General features: G+C 44.1%; 1 protein-coding gene across 1 annotated transcript in view; it reads left to right on the top strand.

Annotated features, from left to right (window-relative positions):
* RAMP3 (receptor activity modifying protein 3) overlaps positions 1–27637 on the top strand; it is a 104196-nt gene extending 76559 nt beyond the window's left edge. The window contains exon 4 of the mRNA XM_065397606.1: positions 27382–27637. Within this exon, the coding sequence (XP_065253678.1) occupies positions 27382–27637 (256 nt within the window). The remainder of the gene's footprint in view (positions 1–27381) is intronic.
* Positions 27638–27856: the final 219 nt, after the last annotated feature.

Here is a 27856-nt window from a genome sequence, read left to right as displayed (position 1 = left end):
TTCTGTCTGTCTGTCAGCCACAATAGACATTCATCCTTTGACTTATTTAAAGTTTCCTTTTCTCTGACTTGCTAGGTTGGGGGTATCTGCTTTCCAGCTGCCAGGTGAGTGTTCTTCAGTGCCATTTCCCCTCATCTGGATCCATAAAAGCTTCTGCCAGACTTATGGCTGTCTAAAACATCTGAAACACAACTAAGTGATTCTACACCTATATGTGAGGTTTTGCTGGATTGCTGCACTGGAATCTGTACTACGGGGGTGTGATCTGTAGAGCACACTAGAGTGCTGCACTCTAACTCTTGCATGTGGACCCTGCTGGCATGCACTAAATGTTCCTTAGTGCACATTGACGTGGTCCTGTTTGAAACAGGACTATATCTGCGCACTAGCAGGGTCTACACACAGGACTGCACACTAGCAGGGTCTACATGGGGAAGTTAGAGTGGACCACAGTAGGGCAACTCTACAAATCACACACTCATAGTGTGGACTCTGGATTCATGTAGACAAGCCCAAAGATCTGACAGCCGTGAGCTAGAGAGAATTAAATAATAGAAACAGAAAAAGCACTTGATGAGTGCCTGAAGTATAAGAAATGGACCTTGATGGAGTTGGATTGCAAGGCCCAAGGTGCTCTTGTTAGAGCTCAGTATTAAGGAGGTTGAAGCATCTGCTCAATATTTCTTGGGGCCAGAAAAGAAAAATGCAGAGTAGAAGATAACTAGCCATGTGACAATTGCACCTTTGGAACCAGGTTAAGTGAACCTGTGAGGATCCAGACATTAACACTCAGAGTACTTGGACTTGAACTCTGCAGAGGCATGCATCAGTCTTAATCTAGCAGTATCTTGAGGATCTCAGCGTTGCAAGCAGAAGGACTTGAAGAGGATTGAGCTCTTCAGAAACTGACAGCAGCCCTTTGTGAGCTGACTACCAGAGACTCTCCTGGCACTGGTGGCTTTTCTGCAGAGGTTTATAAGGAATTTTTGGTCTTCTCTGGGATGTGATTTAGTGCTGGTCTGCATGGAAAGCATCAAGGAGAGACAGTGCCTCTCTCCCTTGTTGCCAAGAGGGAAAGCTCATTTGTTGCCCCCACCCCCACCCCAAAGAAGATATCTGTGAGCTGACAAACAGGAAACCCCTATGGCTGCGCTGATTGTAAAAACGTATCCCAAAGCCCTAGGAAATAGACTGAAAATGTTTATTAGCTCAGAAGTGCACCTTGATCAGACCTCTTGCATCCCCAACAGGCCTGTTTTGTCTTTTAAACTTCTTCAGGGATATTAATCATTGGTTGAAGCAAAGTGTTTTATCCCTGCCCCCAGTGGAAGGGGTTCAAGGGCTAATAGATCTTGTAAGCAGAGTAGGTGCTTTCTAGCTGCTGTCTCTGCAGAGGCTACTTCAATTGGAAAAAACTTTTACTATGGATGGTTGGCATTCACTTTTCTCTGGCAGGTGGAGAGGGGACTGGTGTTAGGTTTTGATCCAGGGCTTTTTATGTTAAACCTTGATAGATTTGATGGTGATGCATATCTGTTCTACGTGAAAGTGTATTCAGTGCTTGGAGACTTTTGAAGGTTAGGAGACAGAACAGGCTTCTGCAGTTACTAGGGCTACTTGTAGGACCTCTTTCCAATAACCCTGTTCTAGCTGTTGACAGCTCTAATTCCAGGAGTTTGATTTTCTGTTTTCTTAAAGCAGGTATAACAAAATTGTAGCACATGATAGATTTAAAAAGTGTTAATTGGATCTTAGCAGATGCCCTTGCTGCCAGGCTGCAAAGTAATTCTGTTCACTGTTCATCTAAGATTTTGTTAGTGGTAATATCTGCCCTTCCCAGAGAGAGCAAAGAGGAATTAGAACATTGTTTCTTAGTGATAATTGTCCCTGAGAAATGTTCCTTTTTCTCACAAACAAGATCCTGTGTCGATCAGGTTACTTACAAAACAGTTTATTTCCAATAATCTTTATAAATTACCTTTGGCATTAAGCACCAGTTTAGCATAGTGGCAGAGACTATGCTCACATGCTTCAAACCTGAGCTCTGGCAGTTACTCATTTCACTGACACAAGGGGAAAATAAAAGAGAAAATATTGCCATTACGTTGTCCCTTTTCTAAGACACCCCGACACTGTGTACTTATACTGTCTACCCAACACTTTCAGGGACCCCTGCGATTGTCCTAGTCATCCATTCCAGGTCAATGACATGATTTATGCTCTGTGACAGCATTCCATTCTCTGAGAATCCTCATCTCATCTTCAGGTGATATTTTCATTCTCCACTGACCAGCAAGCACCCCAAGTTCACTCCTTCGTGTCCTCCATGCTATCAGCTCACTGATACGCTCTCTTGCTGCGTCTTTTTGCAAAATTTGCTGATGTCCTTGATGTGACACAGCAAATCAAGGCAGAATTCAACCCTTATTTTTTTAATGTATTCACCATAGAGCGTATTCATTGCTTAATTTATACCTCACTTTTGCTGTTTGGTATTGAGTTCTGTAAAGTGTTTTTGGATAGCTCGCATCAAGTACTCCATGCAAGTTAAATGCAGATTATTATTTATTGATTTGTATGATCATAGTTACAAGGAGCCCTGATCATGGACCAAGACCCCATTGTGGTAGGTGCTGTACAAACACAGAACAAAAAAGAGGGTCCCTGCCTCAGAGAGCTTACAATCAAAGTATAAAACACGAGACAACAGGTGGAGACGGATGGAGGAATATAAGGAAACAATGAGACTATATTGATTAGCATGATATACTATTGTATGAAACACTAGCCATCATCTAATGAACTTACAATGGAATTTAGGCCAGAGTTCTCTAGATACCTAAGTGCATGCTTAACCTTAAGTATTGACTTTAATAACACTACTCAGATGCATAAATTATAGCCCACGAATGCTTGCAGGGTCAGGGCTTTTGTAAGGGCCAGATTTAGGGGCAGGCAACTGCCTGGGGCACCGGGCTTGGGGTGCCAGGGCAGGTATTCAAAAGTTTAACAAATGGAGGGGGGGGGCACACTGAATATGTTCCTCGCCTGGGGTGCCATTTAGTCTAGGGACAGCCCTGGCTTTTGTAGTGAACAAATGCACATCTTAAGTTATAGTGTCTTTTGACAACAGATGGCAGCTGTTTTTAACACTTATTTTGTATTATCACGAGCAATTAAAATTTTGTTTTCTGAGAGTTAATACCACAAGATGTCTTTACATTGTCTGAGTTGATCAGGTCCCTTGCTGACCTGATTCTGTCACTCCTTTACAGCCCCCAAAACTCTACTTCTTCATAATCCTTCAGTGACCGTGTCTAAATGGCTGCCTAACACTATTCTTAAATATAAAAAGCCACATTGGAAAGAAATGGCACTGGACTGCACGTGTAAAATGCATATGCACAGATAACAGGTAATTGGTATAATACCTGTAAAATATAGTTGGGTGCAATTTGCAAAACAGGTTTGTGTATATAAATACCTGCTTATGCACATGTAACTGAAAATGTTACTTCTGCAACATAGCCATCTGTTTTTGCATTTAGTCCAGAAAGACAAAGCAAGACAAACAGGAAAAAATATGACAAGTGTATGAGTTAGTTCATATTTGGGTAGGGTGCTTGAGAAGTCAAAGTCAGCAGCTGCATTGCAATCTTTATGTAGAATGTTTTCCTTTTAGAGAGAGCATTCTGTGCAGTTAGCACATTCACAAATTAGCCAGGAAGGAAAACATATATATTGGAACAATAAGAACTCGACATTTAGCCTTCACGCACATTGTTCGGGTTCCCTCAGTTTTGTTGTATCTGACCCTGCTGATCAGGCGATGTCGTCAACAAATATGTCAGACCCCTTTTCCTCCTGTTGTTAATTTTCATTTACTTTCAGCTGTGCTGGTATGCAAGAAGCAATGGGACAACAGATGTCCTTGTAACAATGCAACTTATTAATACTGGGCAAATGCTGCTAAGGCATTCCTCAGGCTTTCAGTAGTGTTGCTTTGAATACATTTGGAAGAGGATGAGACTGACAAAGCACCGCATCAGCCGTCCTGGTATTGCGGCAGTCCTGCTTACTCAGTCTTCAGAAGAATGAAAATGGAATGAATGAAATAAATATTTTACCAATAAGTTGTGGTGACCTCTAGTGATCTCTAGGATCTTAGTAGTGCAGCCAAGTGGAAACTTTCCTCTAGCTCATGTAGTTGTGTTCTTCATTCAAACTGCAGTAGGAGCAGAAGTCTCACAGTCTGAAAAAGGTATCTATCAGATTAAAGAGACTAAGTTTAAAACTGTTCAGTGGGTCATAAATGTGGACTCCTGATATATTTTAATTGCATATCTTTCACAAAGCCATCCAGCCTTGATCTGAGGACATCAAAAGATGAAGGATCCACCACTTCCCTTGGTAGTTTGTTCCAGCAGTTAACCACCCTCACTGTTAAAAATGTGTGCCTCATTCCCAATTTAGATTTCTCAGGTTTTAACTTCTAGCGATTGGTTTTTGTTATACCTTTCTCCACTAGATTAAAGAGCCCTTCAGTACTTAGTATTTCTTCCCTGTGAAGGTATTTATACACTGTAATCAAATCACCCTGATAGTGTGATTTGCTTTATTAATACGTATACTAGTCCTGAAATGAGATGGTCAAAATAGCATGCAGGGCTATTCCTTCTTCCAGGAATTTGAGCCCAACAGCAATGCCTAAAGAATAGACTCTAATCAGAACCCAAGGCAGAGAGCAACCTCTCTTGCTGCTCACATAACTCCCTTTCTCCATTGAAGCTGCATCTACACAAACCTTGCATAACTTAAAACTAACACAGCACAACATGTCTTCCCAGGAGTCAGAACTTGCTTCTACGCAAAGAAAAAACAAGTGGAAGACTATATGTAACAGTGCAACCTAGTGATGCCTATTTGAAACATTATATATCATATGCTTGAACACGTCAGCAAAATGTGAATAGCTGGATAAATCTGGGTGATTTCAAACATGGAAGAACGTACCATCTCACAAGTAAGTTAGGTATTTAACTAAAAGACCTACCCTCAATTTATTAAGGAGAGTCATTCCTTTTGGTATATCAGGCTTCATCCTGTCATACTGAAAGAAGGAGAGAATGTCTCACGACACCACTCCATGGTCACAGGAATGTGATGCTAGAAGCTAGACTTTCCACTCACCATGATAACAGTAATATCTTTCATCAGTAATGTTTTTCAAGCCCCAGCTTCCTTCTGTGTGTGCCTGGGTGTGTGTCTCCTGAGCATAAATTGAAAGTTTCCTCCCATTTTTTTGACAAGGTGACGCACAATGACTGGCCTCCATCTAAATAAAAACATTAATGACCCCACATATACAGAAATCACTAACACTTCCTTAGGTGTGACTGAATTCAAAGGTCTGGTGTATTGTTCATTTGAATTATTTCTTTCTCGGCTCATTTCTTTATTGCATACCATACAGTTTTCCAGACATCAAACTAAAATTTTTACAAGATGTTGCGGGGGAGGGGAGAAAGAGACTAGATGTGAAAACTGAGTTCTAAGTAGTTGTGGCAGGATCACTAATTGTTAAATTCGCTTTAACTGGTTGCCTTTACTGCCTTCTTTTTGATGGATCTAGAAATCATGATTTCAAGTAGTCAAAATGCCCAAGGATTATTTAATAACATTTATTTTTATAGGCTTTTCCCCATTTTTTTTTCACCATGGCAGAAAACATGTACCATAGAAATGAGATATGCTTTCAACAGAGAATCTTGGATGCTGTTTTTCATATAATTATTTATAACTTTCACTCTATATGATAGGTACATGGTGTTTAACCCATGATGCTGTGGGAAGTCTTGGGAGGTCAGCTGTCTTCCAGCTGGAGTTGTACAAAACTTACAATGAAACACAAAATTCACTCCAGTTTTTCAACCTATTCATTGAGTTTGGGCTGGATTTTGTGTGAGCCTAGGTTGACTTCTGGTTTGGGGTGAAAAACACATCAAACTGGATAAATTTGCATGGGGTAGGACTAGGAACAAGACAACCTTTGGTGGTTTCATTTGAGCTTTGTTTCAAGTTTCTGAGTTAGTTCAACTGAGTGTGTGAACCGTCTCAGACCTAAATGAATTTGAACAAACTCCCTGTGGATGGAATCCACCAATCCCCCTTTTCATCTTAGACATCTTCAAGACAAATATAGAGCAGCCTCCTCTATCTCAAACAGTAGGCAATACTGAGCAGTCACAATTTCAGTCTTTATGTAATACACAATTGATAAGGGCTTACAGATGCTTTCTCTTTTAAAATCTTAACCTTGCATGTTGAAAGATAATTTGTCTTACATAATGAGAGAACTCAGCTGTTGCTGTAATTAAGAATGAGAGAATCTGAATAGGTGTAGATTCAACGTTTAGCCACAATGTTTGGTGGAGAGTGAACCTAACATGATGGTGTTTATAAGCTCTTTAGGACTAGGGTCCTGTTTGCTTTGGTGTTTTGAATCATGCCAGGTGCCCTGATGGGGTTAATACATAAATAATAAATATGCTAGCTCAGAACAGCCTTCATTCTGGGGCTGGGTTCAGGTGGTAGCAGGAGAGAGCCCCACCTCAGAAGTGGCCAACTTGCTTCTCCTTCCTGTGTTCTAGGGATGGCTTCTCTTTGTGGCTTGTCCTCTCTTGCCACTCATGCTCTTTGGATGGACATGCAGAGCCTGGCTTCACTGGACTGGCATCATGAGACAACGATATATGATATTCTGATTTAATTTAGCACATTACAAAGGCTGGTTCCAATGGGTTCATGTTTTCTTTTGCTCAACTGTGCAGATTTGAGTCTCAGTTGAACAACTTGTTGCATCTGATCACATTGCCAGGGTTGACTCCCGCATACTTGATGGTGACTAATTCTGTTTTAGTTCATGGGACATCACTTAGCTACCTAGTCCTGGGGAATGATTTGTCTTTTTTGGGGGGTTTAAGAACCTGGATAGATATATTTCAATCTATTACTACTTCTTTTATGGCCTGGATTATTCATTACTCATGCCTCTGGATGAAAAGTTTAGATGGGGCTCTCTAATTTGCCTGGTCATACATGGACTTACCATGGGCAACATTTTCCCCCTGGTATGTATGGCAGATTTGGCAGAAAGAGGACAGGTGCACAGGGAGTCTTTCACTTTGCCCTCCAGCTCATCCATGCAGAAACAGAACCAAACCTAGATATAGCACTTCCATGGCCAGCTGATGCCCCTGGAAGGTATAGTGCTTTGTGGTTCGGAACTCCCAGTTCCCTGAAAACATTCTGCTTTCTGGCAGCAGGTGCTAGGGGAGTGCACAGTTCTCCTTTTTGAAGAGACCGTAAGGAGAGCTGCTGAGTGTACTGCTTCCAGGCCTCTTCTCCTTTCTGCCTGAGCTATTTGACCTTGCATGGGCAGAGTGGCTCAGTAAGCCTCACATTGAAAACTACCACTCTGCTCCCACGTCCCTGTGCAGCTCCAGAACAATGGTAGAATTTAACCCTAACTAAGGATACTTTTGAAAGTGCTCTGCTGTATCTGTCAGTGAGGTCTCTGTGCTCTGTTTTGGAGCCCTTACTACAACGTGCATATCTGCTTCCACATGAAGAAGAATGTTCTGTTTCATTCAGAGTTCTGAATGGGCCATAGAATTGGGATAAAGGTGAATTTTTTTCATTCTCATTTTATTGTCTTATTTAAGAGGTGATCCAATAGCAGAAGCAGCCCAACATACTTAACTAGGCTGGGATTTCTAGTGGGGGTTCGGCACCTAATTCCCTTAGGCTCTTTTTAAAAAATCCACCCCCTTACTTAGCCTTAGTGTTGCCTATTGGCTGAAGCACTGGACTGGGACTCAAGAAACATGGGTTCTAGTCTGCTGGGTGACCTTGGGCAAATTGCTTCACCTCTCTCTGCCTCAAATTTTCCATCTGTAAAAAGGGGTAATGATACTGACCTGTTGTTTTGAGATCTATGGATAGTAAGTGCTTTATAAGAGCTAGGCATTATTAATATTTTATTATTTATGTTTTATATTACTTACATACAAACATCAGTAATGATATTAACTATTGAAATGGTGCCTATAAAGGTGACGATCTCAAATACCATTCGCGTGTCTTTACATAACATATTCCCCCAGTCTCTGGTTAGGAAGCAATTATTTTGTTTTCACTAAGAAGACATTTGAAACTGGGAGTCTTCAAAAGCTATTGAGTCCCCACAGCTGTTTTTATTTATTTCTTCTTCCTTTGATAGTGTCTGGTCTGTCACGCACTGCAGGGATGCTTAGATGTGTCTGAATTTGTGCCTTTTATAGCAAAAGTTGTAGGAGATAGGGCTTTCTTTGTTTAATGTACTCGACAGGCTGATGTGTTTTCATGCTTAACCTGTTACCTGTAGCTTGTGCCGCACAGCAGGGGGAGTTGTGAGAAGAGAGATCCTTTGTTGTTTGCTTACTTACAACATTGGTAAAGCACTCAGATCCCACAGCGATAAATTGGAGAGGGTTCAGAGAACAGCCACCACAAGAACGATTAAAGGATTAGAAAACATGCCTTATACTGATTGAGCTCCTTAAATCTATCTATTTAGTTTAACAAAGAGAAGGTTAAGCGGTGACTTGACTACAGTCTAAAGGTACCTACACGGGGAACAAATATTTAGTATTGGACTCTTCAGTCTAGCAGAGAAAGGAATAACAATCCAATGGCTGGAAATTGATGCTGGACAAATTCAGACTGGAAGTGAGTGAGTAATTAACCATTGGAACAATTTACAAGGGTCATGGTGGAGTCTCCATCAGTGGCAATTTTTAAATCAAGAGTGGATGTTTTTCTAAAGGATATACTTTATGAATTTATTAGTTCTATGACCTGTGCTATAAAGGAGGTCAGACGAGAAAATCACAACAGTCCCTTCTGGCCTTGGAATCTATGAATGACAGGCATAGTATAAAAGAATTTTTCCAAGTACAGGCAGGTAAAATTCAACTATTTGCCATGGGTACTTACATGGCCCCCAACACTGTAGTATTTGAGTGCCACACAGCCTTTAATGGATTTATGTTCACCATACCCCTTTGAGGTAGGGAAGTATTGTCCCGATTTTACAAATGGGGAACTGTAGCACAAAGAGATTTGGGGCCAGATTTTCAAAGGTATTTAGGTGACTAAAGATGCAGATAGGCACCTAATGGGATTTTCTGAAGCTTCTAGGTGCCTCTCATAAATTTCAGTGATAGTTAGGCACCTGGGTGCTTTTGCATCTGCTTATCTGCATATTCAGTCCCTAAAATACATTTAAGAATCTGACGTTAAGTGACTTGCCCACAAAGTCTGTGGGGGAGCCCACATCACACAGGGAGTCTGTGGTGGAGCCCACATATTCCAAGTCCCAGGCTAGCACCGCTATTACTTCGTCTTCCTCTCTTTAACTGTGTTACCAGTAGCCAAGCATTCCACCTACCCCATCCTCTGCTCAAATAGAACAGAGCAGGTGATGATCCCCCTTGATATGCAGCACCACACTTTTCTGTAGATGATGATTCCCAGGGGAGTGGCAGAATAGAATTCAGTTACAGTGGCATGAATCTTTGCTACAAGCACGGCAAAGCTTCACTGATGGAGGAGTGCAAGTTCGCTGAAATGCACTGAAGCAATTTAGCATTCTCTCTATAATCAGGTTCTCTAAAGGCTTGATCCAAAGTCCAGTGAAGTAAATGGAAAGACTCCATCTCAGTGGGCTGAGGGTCAGGCTGTCAGTGTAGGATGCACAGTATTTATTCTAAACAGTTCAGGACTTCAATGATTTATGAATTATAACTAAAAAATAAAGATATTAGCACGCAATAACTGCCTAAGCCTTTCTCCTTTAGGGACTTGTTCCTGCAAGGTGCTGAGCAACTCCTGGAGATGCTGAATACCTTCAGTTTCCACTAACTTCAGTGAGAAGTGAGGGCACTCAGCATCCTTGTGAGTCAGGCTCTAGGTGGGTCAGTTCAAATCCAGTCCTGCTCAAAATATAGGTCAACTCTCCTTACACATTGAAAAATATTTACCATTTTCCACTGTGGGCTTCCAAAGACCTCTGCTAGTGCAATTTATTTTAATGAAGTTAGAAGGTATCTCTCTATTATTTCATCTAGATGTAGCTTTCTGATGTTGGTGGGCAGGCAAGGGGGTAACTAGAACAGCCTTCAGACAGAAATGGCCTGTGCAAAAGTAATTTGGTGGTTTGCACTCAGTTCCCAATAGACAATTGCAGAAGCCCTGCCACAATAGCAGCTAATTGTCAGCCTCAGCAGAGAGGATAAATTGAATATGTCATGGAATTTGAACCATCCTTATCCCTAGAAGTGTTACATCGGGGTTAGAGTTGGGGAACAGAAGTGGGTGGCAAGTTTGTAGCGCCACTGCCCATGCTGTTCTGTACATAAATGGGGGACTCCATTTTTTAGGGTTGCCAATCATGCAGCTTATGCAAGCACTGTGTGGTACACAATTTAAACGAACAACCACAACGAACAACCCCTAAGCAATCCATCTGCAAGGGGGCTCCAAGAAGAAAAAGGAACAGAATCGCTGCCATTCTGATTGGCTAACGTATTTCTCAACAGGTAAAAATTTGATTTAGAAGACAGCTTTCTTTTAGTTCTAATTAATCCTCATCCTCCTCTCTGCCTCTCTCCCTCCCTTCTCAGCCATCCTCAGATTTTCTATTAAGTTTTCTGGTCAAGGTTCAGGAATTTGAACTCTTTTTCTAGTCTCAAAACTTTAGTGTGTTTTAAATGACTGCTTTCTTTCAACATTCAGTTGAGTAACATCTCCCCTCTCAGTGCCATATTTTCTGTGCTCTGTCAAATGTTAATATTATCATAATATTGGCCTGTAAAGGACCAGAACAGACTTTCTTAAATAGTACCAAATGCAGTTCTCAATCCTATTTTCAGTCTTACATGTTAAGTTCTTTCTAAATTCAAATAGCGGGGTGGCTGCTGTGTTCCAGAAGAGATTTGATTACAAATAACCTTGGTTTAAAAAAACAGCGTTAGCATGCCTCAGAACTTTAAATAGGCTTGAAACAGAAACTTAATTGCAATCTTAACTAAGGGTTGACTAGTGGCTGCTCTGTCATAAAAAATGGTGTTTCAGCTGAACTTTCAAAAGGCTGTGGTTTGAAAGTGAACACAAGCAAATTCTGATTTAATTCTGCTGTATTTAAAGCATTGATTCCCAAGAAGTCATGACTTAAACCTAGCATTAGACAAACCCTGTCTTTTCCTTATGTTGGCATAGGGCATGTGGAAGCTGAAATGGCTTGTTGCAAGGAAACTTTTATTCACCCTGTTTCAGCAGTGAAAGACATCTATAGTGTTTATGTTCAATCAGCCACACGTGTAACCCATGTTGACACAGTGTGGCTCTTATTTCCCTCTGGTGGCAGGACCAGGTTTATGAATCTGCAGCTGTCTCTAAGCTAACGGTTCTGGGCTTTTAGCTCAAGTAGTTCAGGATACTGATTTTAGATCCAGGAGTCGTGGCTCTGGTCCCCACAGATAACTTGACCAGGAGCATTGTTACATAAAGTAACTATAAAGAAATATGTAAAAATATGCTGATTCAAGGCACCCACCAATCAATGAAAGTAGTTTTTTTCTATAAATTAAGATTCAATCGCCCTGGGAAGCCAGATGATTTTTCTCTGTTTATTTAAATTAAAAATACTTCCTGATCTTTGAAAATATTAATTTTAGGATACACAGGTGAACTGGACACAACCATTTGTTCTAGAAATTTCCAAGACAAAACATACATTTCCCCTTGTTTGTTGAAAGATATGCAGTGCCACTATTTTAATTTTGAAATAGGTGTAGTTTAGAAGCCTGACATATCATGGGTAATATATATAATAAATTAGGGAGATATTTGTCATAACACAGACATTACTAGTACAAATAGTGTGTTCAGTGAACCTCTGTGTATACTAAAATTAATGTTTTCAAATATCAGGAAGTATTTTTAATTTAAATAAACTAGAAAAAACATCATCTGGCTTCCCAGGGCCACAGAAGCTTAATTTATAGTTTTAAAAAAAAGTCTTGGTTTTCCCATCAGGTTATGTCATAATTAGGGAGAAGGGTATAAAGCTTTCCAAATTGTTTCATTGACTAGTGTGTGCCTTGAAATAGTATGTTTTTACATGTATCTTTCTTGATGCATTTTTTTCTCCTAAAAACTAATCCCAAAGTATTTTTTATGAAGTAGCTGAGCCCACTCGCTTGCTTTGGATTATTTGTGCCCCTGCAGAATTTGTGACAAAGCTTTGTATCTTGTGATAAAGAAACAGTTTGCATAATATTTTAGAAAATAATAGCTTCAAACTAGATCAAGTTATTGCCTCTGAAGCTTTTGAGGCAGTGTCACAGAGTCACCGGGGCGATGCTCTGGAATTACTCCCTGCAAAGCCAGTCAGGACTCTGTGGGTGCATGCCTCCTCTCTCCGAGCATACTGTCTCCAGGGCAAGAAGCTTACACAGCTTCAACCTTCCTGGGCCTGACCTCAGAGCATTCAGCATCCGCTTCCACACCGTGCGCTTCCCACAGCAAGTCTGCCTGGGCGGGGATCCTGGGGAAGCCAGAGGGCCTTGCCCCTCAACTCCTCAGTCAGACGTGACTCTCAGCCAGCCGGTAAAACAGAAGGATTATTAGTCGACAGGAACACAGTGTAGGACAGAACTTGTTAGCACAGAAATCAGTGACTTTCAGCCAAGTCCATCTTTGGGGGAGGGGAGCCCAGAGCCAGGACTCTGGTCTTCCCCCTGAGCCCCAAGCCAGCCGAGACTGACTCGCTTCCAGCTGCCTGGCCCCTGCCCTGCTCTGCCCGTTGCTCCTCCTCCGGCCTTTGTCTCGCTTCCCAGGCCAAGAGTCACCTGGTTGCAGCCCCCTCCTGGGTCTCAGGTTACGAAGGGGCGGCCGTAGCATCCATGCAGGCAGCTGGAGCAACCCCCACAAAGGTCACACATGCTTATTCCCACCACCTAGACATTGGTGCAATACTAGGGTTACCATATTTGAACATTCAAAAAAGAGGACACTCCACAGGGGGTGTCAGCCCCGCCCACAGTCCACCCCCGCTCCTCCCATGCTCTGCTCCCACTCTGCCCCAGGTCCCACCACCACACCCCTACTCACCCCCTAGCCTGCCACTGGCTTGCTGCGTCCCTCCTCAGTCCCCCACCCACCGCTCGCCTCCTCCCACCTGCCACTCACCTCCTTACTCCCCTGCCAGAAACCCCCATGACCGCCCCGAGAACCCCTGCCTGCCGCTGGCTCGCCGCTTCTTGCCTCCTCACCCCCACCCACCTGCCACTGGCTCCCTTGCCGCTCGCCTCTTCAACCCCTGCTGCCCACCGCTGGCCTTTTCACGCCCCCCCCCCGCTCACCTACTCACCCCTCACCTATTCAACCCCCGCTGCTCACCCCTCACCTCTTCACCCTGCCCCGCTTGCCTACTTGCCTACTCACCCCTCCTGCCGCAAGTCCCTCTGGTTCCTAGGATCAGGGGCAGCCGAGGGGTCTCCACGGGCTGCGCCCGTCACAAGCACGAGCTCTGTGGCTCCCACTGGCCGGGAAAAGTGCCAATCGGAGCTGCCGGAGCCGCGGAGCGGGGCTTGCAGGCACCGGCAGCACACAGAGAGCCCTCCGCCCCCCCCCCCCCGACCCGACCCGACCCTAAAGAGCTTTCGGTTCATAGCTGTATCGCTGAAACAGAGCAAGTCCCTGGGATAGATCACAGCACAGGAAGCGTGGCTGCAAAAACCAGCATGTATTTTGATAGATCATTTCAACCAAATCCTCTGTTTGGATCTGATTTGTGGTAGGACCCACTGAGAAGCATAAGCGGTCTCTACGGAGGTTCAGCCTACTCGGGAGGTTTCGTACTATTCGGTGGTTGTAGTTTATTTACATATTTTAATCCCAAACCAGAACAGCCTCTCTTTAAAGAACTGGAGAGTCCAATATCAATCTTAGTAATACGTTGCTTTCAAAATTCCGTGCAGGCTACTAATATTAATGGACTAATAAATCTGCGGGGCGCAGAAACTGGAAACAGGTGATTGATTTCAGCTTCCAGATTTAAGGCTTGGGGGGTGGGGGCAGGGCCGGCTCTAGGCACCAGCAAAACAAGCTGGTGCTTGGGGCGGCACATTTTTAGGGGCAGCATGGCCGGCGCCAGAATGCCGCCCCTAAAAATGTGCCCCGGCCGCCCTAGCTCACCTCCGCTGCTGCCGCTCGCGCGCCGCTGCTCCACCTCCCTCCCAGGCTCTCAAACCTGGGAGGGAGGGGGAGATCCCGAGCGGCCGCGGCACGCGAAACAGCTGATTCGCGCGCCGCTTCTCCCCCTCCCTCCTAGGCTTGAGAGCCTGGGGGGAGGAGGCAGGGCTGGGGATTTGGGGAAGGGGCAGAGCTGAGGCGGGGCCGGGGGTGGGGTAAGAAAAAAACGGGGGGCGGGGGGGCGGCCAAAATTGTTTCTGCTTGGGGCAGCAAAAATCCTAGAGCCAGCCCTGGGTGGGGGTGGGGGGAATCCAGCTTCCTTTGCAGCTTCTGAGGAGAGAGGCAGCAAAGGAGCTTGTTTGGCAAACTGCACCATGATCCCCAACCTCCAACAGCCATGGTGAGCCCTTCCAGCGGGGGCAAAGAAACGCTGCTCCTCCAGCCCCAAGCTAACCAGAGTCCCTCCCCAGCACCAGGCTCCTTCCTCCCGGGAAACAGAAGCGAGTCTAAGCTCTATGGTTGTCCCAGAGAAACAAGCAGCCTATTCCCTAAGGGGCTTTTTTTAACCCTCACTGGACCACCCAGCCCCAAGGCAAGACAATTCCTCCTCTTTCCCCTTCCAGCATTTGAGAACGAGCCGGGCTTTGGGAGAGGATGGAGGCAGGGATGGAGGGATGCCCAAGCTGCACCCTGAAATGATGGGGGTAACATGAGGAGAAGTGGCCCCCGAGTGGCTGCAACTTACAACTCCCAGGTTCAGGTTATCGGCCGTAGGGGTCAGCGCTGCGAAGGTTTCCTGCCAAGCCAGCCAGTCGGCGATGGTCAGGAACATTTCCCGGGAAACCCCACTGTGCCTGGTGGCCACGGTCCACAGCAGCATCCCTCCTAGTCCTGCGCCACCTCCTGCTGCCGCTCCCAGGGCAGGAGCCAAAGCCGGGCTCCGGCGATCTGCGGGGGCACAGAGGCGGCAGGCAGCATCCGAGTGCGCAGCCGCCTCCTCCCCAGGCTCCAACTTTCCTGGCTCCCACCGCTCTTCACCGCGGGGCCTGAAGCAACTTCCTGCCCCACCTCGGCTCCGGCTGCTGCTGCGCAGGGGAAGCGCCTGGAGGCACACGGGCTGGAGAGCGGCGGGAGCCTGGGGAGGAGGCGGCTGTGCGCTCGGATGCTGCCCTCCACCTCTGTTCCCCACAGATTGCCGGAGCCCGACGTTGGCTACTGCCCTGGGAGTGGCAGCAGGAGGTGGCGCAGGACTAGGAGGGATGCTGCTGTGGACCGTGGCCACCAGGCAGAGTGGGGTTTCCCGGGAAATGTTCCTGACCATCGCCGGCTGGCTGGCTTGCAGGAAACCTTCGCGGCGCTGACTCCTACGGCCAATGACCTGAACCTGGGAGTTGTAAGTTGCAGTCACTCGGGGTCCCCTTCCCCTCATGTTACTAGGGTTACCATACATCCGTATTTTCCCGGATGGTTTTAGATACTTAAAAATTCCTCCTGGATGATGATTTAAGGACTAAAAAGCCAGACATATCCGGGAAAATACGGACATATGGTAACCCTATGCAATACACAGGGAAACGGGGGCACACACAGCATTCATGCCAAACAGTAAGACTTACATAGGTTCACATACAACATAACAAGGGGAAATCCCCACTTCGTCACAGGCAGGCTCATCCTAAAGAAAGGAGGGGGAGTGCACCTGTAGCACTGCAATGTTATAACCCCATGAATCGGCTCCAAGAAGCAAAGCAAGCCCTTGATTTGGAAGGCAAGGGTATGGGATTGACTAGCTATGCTTAGCATTCCAGGCCATCACATGTATTTTTGTATGTTCTTTTCTTTGTACATTTTGTTGGAAAGAAATAATGTTATTATGTCACCAAGGGCTACACTGTGCCATTAAAGTATGGGACTGAGTGGTGGGTGGTATGGAACTGCAGTGCCACAGAGAGGTGGCCTGGGCATAAGTTACTGGAAGTCCTGGCCCATATTGCTACTGTGTCACTCTTTAGGTTGGTGCAGCTTGCTTACTCCTCTGTAGTCAGCCAGATCATCCCTGCCCTATTTTGGAAGGCTAGTGCCTGTCAGGGTGCTAGCCAGGAACAGACCTGTATTCAGGGGAGTTCAAGGGTGCAGATGGGGTTTACACACCCACAAAGGGCCCAGCATAATCTGTCCCCAAAATGACAGATGGCCAGGAATATACCTATAGTATAGCACATGCAGAGGTAGGCCTGGTCTACACTTAATTAAATTGACCAAGCTGTGAAAGATTTCTTGCCCCAGTGCCGTAGTTAGGTTGATATAGCCCCCATTGTAGATGCAGCTACGCCGGAAAAATTCTTCCATTGGCCTAGCCTCTCAGAGAGGTGATAAGCTCCAGCAATGGAAAAAAAACCTTCTGTCAATGCATGAAGTGTCTATAGTTCAATGGCACAACTGCGGCACTGTTGTGGCTGTAATGTAGACATACCTGTACTGTAAACTCCCAAGCTGCCTGAGCAGTGCACCTCACCTACAGGAACCATATTTTGGGTGGAAAGGACAGATCAGTCTTCCATTCCACCCCGGTGTTCTCTACTACAACTACCAACCAGAGTGCTAATTAGTTACAATTGTGATGTAGACATGTGTCCATAGGTACTGGAACAAGGGCTGCTGGGGGTGCTGCCGCACCCCCTAGCTTGAAGTGAATTCCATTAGATACAGGTTTTACAGTTTGGTTGAATGGCTCTCAGCACCCATACTATAAAAATTGTTCCAGCACCCCTGTATGTGTCTACTACTATAGGAACTTACCTGAGACAACCAACTCATTTTACACAGGTCAGTGAATAGCCATATATCTGATGGTAATGACTGGGGCTAGTGGTCTATAAGGGTAAGTGATAGGAAAAAGAGAGGGAGAGTTCTTCAGGGGAGAAAAAGGCACATGTAATGAATTTATATAAAAGAAGGTGAAGTTATGAGCTGTCTCATTTAAATCAAAATAGCCTTTCTTTCAATAAACTGTTCAGACCCTTTAATAGCCTCTAATAGTTTAAACCACTTAAAACTAGCACACTCTTTTGATAAACACCGTTAATTGCAGGGTATTATCAACCTCCTGGCATCACGGAATTAAATTTTTTACCCAAAATAACTCAGCCTTGGCAATTCTGCTGGGGATAGAGTAGTGGCAGCTCTTCCAATACATACTGCTTCTCTGCCTCAACTGCAAAGGCAGCAGCTCTGTAACGATGGCTCTTAAGCCAAATAATCTTCTATGGGGCAGATTCTGATCTCCCTGGCAGGATCAGGGCCCTGCCACATGAAAACACTGAAGGATGTGTGTGACTTTATTGACCTCAGGAATCCCATTGATGTCAGAGGTGCCCAGAGACTGATCAAATGCTGTAATATAAGTGTGTACAGCATGATCTATCAAAACAAGACATGCCATTGTGATGGGCTTTAAATGGTCTACAACAGTGGTTTCCAAACTTGTTCCACCGCTTGTGCAGGGAAAGCCCCTGGCGGGCCGGGCCGGTTTGTTTACCTGCCGCGTCCGCAGGTTCGGCCGATCACGGCTCCCAGTGGCCGCGGATCGCTGCTCCAGGCCAATGGGAGCTGCTGGAAGCGGCGTGAGGGACGTACTGGCCGCCGCTTCCAGCACCTCTCATTGGCCTGGAGCAGCGAACCAAGGCCACTGGGAGCCACGATCGGCTGAACCTGTGGATGCGGCAGGTAAACAAACCGGCCCGGCCCGCCAGGGGCTTTCCCTGCACAAGCGGCGGAACAAGTTTGGGAACCACTGGTCTACAATGTTAAAAGGTTATTAAATGGTTTTTAAACATTTTTTTTATTGGGCAAAAAGGAATGTTTTGATTCAAATAATACAGCCTGTAATATTTCCCCTTTTTCATGACCTACACACTTCTTTTCATATCATTTACCAAGTCACACTGCTAGCCCTAATCATTCATTACCATCTGATGGCAGTGATAACCCTTATGGACTGTTTGTTCATAACTATGCACATGCTTAAGTGTTTGCAGGATTGGGGCTTGCATCTGTTTACACTGATGCAATACCTTTTACTTCTAGTTTATTTACTCCTGATTTACACCAGTGTATAAGGAGGTGAGAATTAGATCCTGTGATTTGTTTTTTGGAGGGTTTTTTGGGTCAAAAACCTGATAAATATGGAATCAGTGACCGCCCACAACCACATGATATACCACTGTCCCTAATAAATATTCTGAATCTCCTCTGACCTAGTCCAAATCTGAACATGTGATCCCTACATGACAGGTGGTGTTTAATAGTGATAATCACCAGGATACAGCTCAGGCAGGTTTGAATGCAAAAGCCAGTGACTAGTAAATGCTGATGTTTTAATGCAATCCCTCCAGTGCTAAATTATCTTTTATACCATGATACTTAACCAGAATCAAACATTTTTCTTGATGATTCTACCCTTTGCTGAATACAGGTGCTTCTGTTGTTCAATAGACATTGGGCACTTGGTATCAGAGATGTTGCATAAATGTAGAGCTGCTCTTTATATTTACATATTCCCCTATATCTTTAGGTATCTGACAACAGTTTGGTACTAAATTTTGTATATTAAGCTTCTCAATTAGGTATAGTCAACCACTTTTCATTCTCTAGCAGCCTGGTCAGGTGTAACTATCTCAAAAGGAGCCCAAGTGTATTTATGGTTTTCAGCCCCGAGTGTGTAAATCTGTCATAACGTCATCCATAATTTAATGTAGTAACAGTCAACTATACTGTATCATTGTCTCAAAACCTGGTTGTTTTTCACTTTCATGTTAATTTCTTTCCCTATGCTTTGTGGAATTTTATTTTCTTCTGGCTGAATTCTGTGTCATTCCATCCAAAATGGAAGATATGATTTAATTAGGGAAGTACAGTCTAATAATAATACCTCACTTCTTATATAGCACTTTTTAATGTTAGAGCTGAAAGTGCTTTTAAAAGGAGGTCAGATATTATTATCCTTGTTTTACAGATGGGGAAACCGAGGCACAGGCAGGGAAGTGACTTGCCCAAGTTCCCGCAGCAGGTGATTTGGATTTGTGTATGAGATTGCTCCTTTTGGCGAAAGGGAAGCACTTTATCTTTGGCGGTGTTTAAATGAAGGAGGGTGAGATGCAACCACAAGTTCACTTGGTTAAATGTTCATATGAAAGAAGTAGAGACGCATTCCACATCTTTACAGTGTCTGCTTTGTCCAATATAGCTGTGGGGAATTGTTAAACAGAAAATTAAACTTTCCTTGTGTAGTAATGGGGAAACCTTAAGAGATAATCAGCTGAAAGGTTGGATCCTTAATTTAAAGTTTATCTAAACTATTCACACCCTTTAATTCTGCAACATTTGGCTGGGAATCACACAAGAAGAAGCTTTCTTGTGAGTTTTTTTGGTACTTCCTGCTTCCACTACAGTGGAAATAACATGAGACCAGCCTTTCTCATGGTACGATATTTATAATTATTATTATTTCAGCACTTCTGGTTCTAGTTCTGGCAGGGACATGCGAAAATGAAAGAATAAAAATTAAGACTTTTATCTGAATATTGTTTTGAAGGGAAGCTGTTATTTTTTTCAGACTGGTTTAGCAATTCCTGTTATTGGGTAAATGGCCTGAAACATATGAGCTTTTTTCTTCTGACAACCCCAAGCTTTTACTTGAAGGCAAGTTGAAAGCATTGTGCTAGATATTTGTTCTATAGTTGTGTTTCTAGCTTGAATTCCTTTCTCCCATGATGTTAAATGAAAAGTCACACTATTGGCCAGATTCATTCCTGACGTAATTCCACTGAAGCAAATAGAGTTGCAACAGGGATAAATTTGTACTATGTCACCTGATTACCTGATTTGAAACCCATTTTTAGTTATGTGACTATATTAGGATGACATTTCTAGATTGGAGCTGTGCTTCTGGGGTGGAGACTCATGTATTTGATTAACATATACTGTTAGTTGAGAGGCATGAAGTGTTTGGATTAATTAAGAAAATTGGTCCACAGAGGTCAGTGCTGTAACTAGAATTTCAAGCAGCTGTTTTTAGAGGTGTAGGTAGCCTTGGTTAGGGTGATTTAGCTTATCCTATTGCCCTCGGGATGTAATGCTTAGTGTGGCCCATGACTGGGACTCCAAGGTTCTACAATACTACTAGTACTACTTATATATAGACTGAAGGTTAGCTGAATGAGGAAGCTTGTCCACTCTGAGGAATACAACGAAGGGATTTTATTTCTCTGTTAATTTAAGAGTGCTACATGAGAGACTTTGGAACAACAAAAGAAGAGACTGTCTCTAGAAACTCCATTGCAAGACTTAGACTAAACCCTGAGAATGCTGGGACAGGACTTTGGGAGTTTAGTTTGTAGTGTGTGAATACTCAGAGTGGAAATTTGATCAATAAGCTCATGGTTTATGTACTTTGCTATCCAATTTCAGAGCTTGATTTAAAGAGCTCTCTGGAGCTTAGGGCATAACATAATGATGAAGCTAATTGTATACAGGGGTGGCTCCAGGCACCAGCGCAGCAAGCGCGTGCCTGGGGCGGCAAGCCGCGGGGGGCGGCCTGCTGGTTGCTGTGAGGGCGGCCGTCAGGCTGCCTTAGGCGGCATGCCTGCGGGAGGTCCGCCGGTCCCGCGGCTTCGGCAGTAATTCGGCCACGGGGACGCTGAAGGCACGGCGCTGAAGGCACGGCACCGGCGGACCTCCCGCAAGCATGCCACTGAATCCGCGTGGCCAGCGGACTGCCCGCAGGCGTGCCACCGAAAGCCGCCTGACTGCCGTGCGTGGGGTGGCAAAAACCATAGAGCCGCCCCTGATTGTATAAAAGGTAGATTGTGACATTATGGTGAAAGTTTTCTTAAAATACGTTACCCAGGTAAGGCAAAGCACTTTCTTAAGCTTATTGCAAAGTGTCTGAGGTTCATAGGCGTATAGTCAAACAGTAAGTCCATAGTCACAAGTATGGGAAGACTCCACAGAGTTAGCTAGCTGCATGCATGCTCCATGTGTGATAGAATATTATTGGATTTCTCTGCTAGTTTGTTCAGTAGTTCCAACAAACGAATTTATGGATCTGTCTGATGTGGCTTGACATATAGTACTGTACGTGACGCATCCTGATCTTCTATTCCTTTGCATGGAGGTTCCAGAGAACACTTATCAGGACAAATGCACATTTCTGCACCATTGAAGATAAGTTAAACGGCAACCTGAGACTGCATGTATGAATATTCATTAAAATTTCACCACAGGCAAAAAAATCACTGAAAATTCATGTTTTCACATGTCTTTCAAAAAATAAACCACATTGCAGTTGTGATCTGAATTATTCTTTGTTTTCCGGAAAGCCTCAAGTGAAGGAAAAGAAAAGCTATTTGTGCTCTGAAAATAATAGAATTGTTTTACGAATATGGCAAATGTCTGAGAACTTACAATTTATTCCAAGGAGGAATTTGGCAATTTTTGTTGCTGTGAAAAGCTGTTTGCTAGCATATATTGGTAATAATTTCAAATGTGACAAAATATGCAGTTTCTCGTGAAAGCATACACAAGTATTTTGGTTAATGGAGCATTACTCACAGACACAGTTCTCAAGTAGTTCAGATTTTTCCTTATCTTCAGTCTCACAACTATGTGTTGCAAAAGCAGTTATAATGTAGGTAAAACATTAGTATTTTAAGGCATGAGGCGTTAAGTAAATGTTCTGCAGAATTCTACTTACGATAACGTGTGGGTGTGGATTGGCTTTTAGGGATTCAGTCTTTTGAACACACTATACCAAACCTAATTATTTTTATCTTACTATTTGGGAGAACTTGGCAGCTGTTTAATTCAATTTCTTTGGACTGTATTAGACTTCAAATACAAAAGCAGTTGGTCAATTTTTGCTGAAATCAGCCAACAGTAGTGAAAAAGTCCTCCGGAACTTATAAAAGAATGATAACTTTTCTACAGAATTTGTAAGCCATCCTGTAGAATTTGATGGTAAGAATATAGTACTTAGATTTATAGAATAATTTATATTCATTATACATACACATACCTGCACACCTCAATTATTATTAAGTCCTATTGTCTATTAGGAGGCAGTGCGTAGCCCAATGGATACGGCTTGGGGCCCAGATCCTTCCAGGTATTTAGCCACCTTTCTGCCTCATTAAGCACCTAAATCCTCCATTAAGTTGCCATTGACATTTTCAAAACCACAGCTCAGCTGCTGCCTAATCCCAGAGGTGCCTAAGTCCCCAAGGTGCCCAAGTTTAAACTTACTGGCATTTGTAAAGCCACCTAAGTGCTGAGATTGCCCTGCTGGTAACAAGCAATTCAGAGTCTCTGCTCAAGCCAAAGCCCTGAAAATCCCAAAGTGGAATCTCAAACTAGGCAGGGGAACAACAGTCCTGCTAATGGGACCTGATCCCATAGGTAGGCTCTACAACTACCTAAGCCTGATACCTGTCAGACCTCACGGCAGGAGGGAAGAATGCAGGTCATCAATATGTGGGGCTTGCGGAGCACAGCTCCTGCACAGAAGACACATGGGGGCACATGGAAACATAGGGCCAGAGTTAGAGAGAAAGAGATTTTGGTTTTGGCTGCTTGGGCATAGGCTAACTAAGCAGCAGACCTGGCTTAGGCACCCAACTCCATGAGAGGGTTTGTGACTGAAGATCCCAAGCAGAGGGAAGCACCTATCTCTGGTTCATCAGCCAGGCACACTAGGCTGGCCCCTTAGGGTATGTCTACACTGCGTCCAGCCCAGCTTGACAAGCTTGGGTTAGTGGGGCTTGCACTAGTGCTCTAAAAACTGCTGTGTAGACAGCACTTTGAAGTTGCAGCCCAGGCTGGAGCTTGGGCTCTAGAGCCCATCACTGTCCCTAATCTTCAGAGCCTGAGCTGCAACTTCAAAATGCTGTCTACCAGGGCCGGCTCCAGGCACCAGCTTAACAAGCAGGTGCTTGGGGCGGCCAAGGGAGAGGGGCGGCACCTGCGGCAATTCGGGGGCGGCAGGTCCCTCACTCCCTCTAGGAGCGAAGGACCTGCCGCTGAACTGCTGCCGCCGATTGCGGCTTTTTTTTTTTTTCCAATTGCCGCCGCCGATCGCGATCGTGGCTTTTTTTTTTTTTTTTTTTGCTTGGGACGGCAGAAATGCTGGAGCCGGCCCTGCTGTCTACACAGCAATTCTTAGAGCTCCAAAATGCTGTGTAGACATATGCTTTGGCACCCAAGCCCCTCTCTTCACCCCATTCCTCTCTTTGCCATTTCAGTCCCTGCTATCTGCGGTGACTCACAGCTCAGCTTGCTGGCTTCAAAGGATGCCTTCCTTATGTGGCTAACTTGTCTGAGCAGCCTGGGCCTAACTCAGGGCTGATGATTCCACTAGGCAGTATGGCACTGAGTGGAGCATCACCGCAGTACTTTTAAGGATCTGAGACCACGCTTCTATTCCTGGCTCTGTTACTGGCCTGCTGGGTGACCTCAGGCAAGTCACTTAACCTCACAGTGCCTCAACTTCCTCATCTGTAAAATGGGGATAATGATCCTGCCCTCTTTTAAGTGCTTTTAGATATACGCAATATACAAAATTATTATTATAATCTCCAGGATTTTTGAGTAATTTCTCTAGAAGCATCCTTACTATCCATGGATATCTATTTCATTTCTATAGTATACTGAATTTCTATAGAATTCTATTGGTCTCATCCCTATTAAATTCTCTACCATTTTCCATTAGGGATTCTATTGTTCAGAAGGTGCATTGAAGCGTAGTCAGACAGGGGAAAACAACTGAGTTGTATTATTCTTCAAGTCCTTTGGGAATGTCTCTCCCATATACAGCTAGTCCTCTTTAGATTCTAATGTAGTCCAGGACATAAAGGATGGAAACTACTGGAATGTTTGAAGGTCACTATTAAAATAATTAGAGGATATTATTTGTGTTTTATTTTTAACTTCTTTACTGTTAGTCCCCTGCTGCTCTTGACCATAACAAAAGCTTCCTTTTTCTTCTTAAAATGGTTGTATACTCTACTCAGCGGTTCTCAAACTTCATTACACCACGACCCCCTTCTGACAACAAAAATTACTACATGACCCTGGGTGAGCCCTGCCACTCCGTGTGTGTTTGTGTGTGTGTGGGAGGGGTGAGGGTGGGGGTGGAAGGGGGCGCGGGGCAGAGCCCCGCTGCCCCAGGCTCAAGCCCTCAGGCTTTGGCTAGCCCCAGGCCCCAGTGAATCTAATTCTGGCCCTGTCAACCCCATTAAAATGGGGTTGTGACCCACTTTGGTGTCCCAACCCACAGTTTGAGAACCACTGCCTACATTCTCATGCTAGTGGTGATGTGCCAGCGCATCTGGGTGTGGTCTTACACTGGCCCTTAAATGACCTGGTGTTTGCATAGGAAGCTACAGGCAGTGATTTAGAAACTATGCCAGCCCCAGTAGGAAGGGGATGGGGTAGGGACTTTGACCTGTGCCTTTTTACAAAGCCTCTGTTTTCTCCTATGCACATGACATTAAGAAGGTAGCCATAGACCTTATCCATGCAGTGTTCTGCCCCTACATGGCAATAACATGGCAATATCAATCCTTATACAATGGAGTGCAATCCTTGACCCCAATGCTGAGTGGTTCACCTCCACTACTGCACAACCCGGGATTGAGTCACCATCAGTTCCCAGGGGCGTTATTTTCCTATTGCAGGAAATGTGTCATTCAAAGGCAATTACTGTACTCATATATTGGGTGGAGGCAGGGACTCACTGACAATAGTGCAGCATACTGTCCCTGAAGGCATCAGGTAGTCTCTCCTTCCCTTTGAAATAGTTTTACTAAGTCACTCATCATTGAAGGGAACATTGCAAAGTACAACAGACAATAATTCCTTCCTTCCCCTCTCTATATGCTGTCCAGACACAATTCAATTTCTTAATTTCCTCTTACCTCTGACCACTCTACCCCTTTCCAAATCACGTTGGCTCGTGATCCCATCACAATAATCCATCAAATTATTCAATTTAGTTTATTGTTTCCTTGCTCTAAGCATAGCCTGTACTCATAAATACAAACTTTGGTTACTTTTGAACATTATGTGCATCGTTTTGTATGCTCTACAGTGCTGAGATTAAGTGCTATGTGCTACTGGGTGTAGCAGATCTCTCTTAAGGGTGTAGACAGGCATTAGAGTCTAACTCTTGTTGTGGTCAAAGACACCCACGCAATGATTTTAGTTCAAAGACTCAAGCCTGAGGCCAGTTTATTGACATACATACCAGTGCACTGAGGTGCAGTCCGAAGACTGACACCCCAAGCAGCAGCTCGCAGGCAAGTTTTTATTTCATTAAACCGCAAGCAAAGTACAAACAATACATCATGAGTTAAGAAATTAGGGTTGGGGTCAGTCCCTCCCCAAACCGCGAGTTAAGAAATTAGGGTCGGGGTCAGTTTCCCCCCCCACCCCCGGTACCTTCCTCATTTTTCCGAGAATTGGATGTTTATTTGGGTAGAGGGGCGCTTGATGGTTTTCCCCAGGGGTGGTACTTGGCACCAGTTTGGGTACATTTCTCAAGACACATGTTATTTTCCGGGGTCTTTTGGTTAAAGATTGGGGGGGGGGGGGTTTCCATGGGACGCCTAAAGAGGATCTATGATTGGCTATTTTTGCAGATAGCTGGAATCACGGAGTGGGTCACAGATCACCCAAAGGAGAAGCTGCATGAGTTAAGAAATTGCATTTAGCTAAAGTTACCTATTGCTTCACACAAGCGGTTATTATATTTCATTAGTCATGAACATATTTCATTAGTGCTGCTGCTGGGGCTTTTTTTTTTTTCTTTCCCTCCTTGCCACCCCTCCCCCCCCCCTGGTCATGACCCTTGACCGAGTTTGGCAGGGAATTGTGCAGTCTAGTCTAGTTCAGGCCCTGGCCTGGGCCCTGGCCTGTACTGCTTTGTGTAAGGGTAGTTAGCATAACAGATCTCTGTTGGAGGGTTTATTTTGGGGCCTTCAGATTCACAGCTCTGGCTATTAAAAAGAAGGCCCCCCTGCTCTATTTCCCCACACTCTGATGCGGGAAAGGTTAAGGTTAAAAAAAAGAATGCTTTATTTAATTTTTATTTGCCCTTTCTCTGATTATTGCATCCATGCACAGCAGGACTGAAATTATTATTCAGCAGTTCATGATCTCATGCTGGGACTGCACTTGGCCTCAGCCTCCTCCCCAGCAACAGACTACGCATGAATTATTTATAATTCACTCACAGTTTGTTGCAGTTGCCACATTTGATTTTTATGGGTATTGTTGATACCTCTGCCAAGGGAACTGCATTCTAATTCTACATGAGTTAAAATGAGAGGGTGAACTACAGGCCACATTAAAATCACTGGGAGCTTTGCCATTGACTCCAGTGGAGCCAGGATTTTACTCAGCTTGTCTAGAAGCCTGACCGGAGGACTCGGAGTTAGGAATAGAGTATTCTCAACTCTGCCTCTGACTCGTTGTGACAAGGTGCGTGTGGTCTCTCTAATATCCTGGGAACAACATGGCTACAACTACACTGCATCTGACTCACTTTGTCATCTCTGGCAAGTCACACACTGCTTGCTTTTCCAAGGTGCTGAACACCCAGAGATTCAATTTATTTCCTTCAGCAGAAGTATCTACACTGTAGGTACAATCATCTACATTAGACATGTGATAACCATTGTCAATTCTACTAAAACCGTATAAATCAAATGAAAAACACCATGAGGTTGAACAGATTATCAGACAAAGATCCTATACAAAGGCAATGTCAAAAACACTTTATTGCAAATGCCAAAATGTTGTCCATAGTTACTGAAATAAAATTACTATTTGATAAACCATGTTTTAGAGAACAAAAAAACCTGGAATTCCAAAAGGTTTTTTATTTAGTGAGAAAACCAAGGAGAAGATCTATTTACAGCCCATCTGAAAGATCTAAAAAAAACCCCAAAATTACATCAGACTAATTTTTTTTAAGAGAAACAAAATAATTTTTTATTCAGACTTACTTCGATTTTCTTCTCTCTATAGGTATTACGACAACTTCAGCCTCTGCACAGAACGGGAAGCCATCGCCGCGAGATGCTTTTGGCCAAACCGACTCGCACAGGGCTTCATCATTGGAATTCATAAACAATTCTTTTCAAACTGTACATCAGAAAAGGTCCACTGGGAAGATCCACCGGATGAAATTCTCATAACTCTGATCTTAATCCCAGTATTTCTGATGGTTACCATGATATCTCTAGTGGTGTGGTGCAGTAAGAGAAGTGACATTCTAGTGTAAGTCATGCCTCCTGGCTTTTCTCATCCCATTCCTCTCTCTCTCTCTTTTTTTTTTTTTTTTTTGGTTTGGTAACGAAAAGAAGAATCAGAAATATCAGATCTGCTGTGTTCTAACCTGTCAGGTACTATGGGAGGAAACTGTCCTGTACTCAGAGAAGCATTCTGCCTCTATCTAAAGTCAATGCTTCTATACTGCAGGTTTTTAATGTTGCTTATGCAA

Source organism: Emys orbicularis, chromosome 2 (genome assembly GCF_028017835.1).
Source record: "Emys orbicularis isolate rEmyOrb1 chromosome 2, rEmyOrb1.hap1, whole genome shotgun sequence".
Lineage (NCBI taxonomy): Eukaryota > Metazoa > Chordata > Testudines > Emydidae > Emys > Emys orbicularis.
This window is presented reverse-complemented; position numbering and strand designations above follow the sequence as displayed.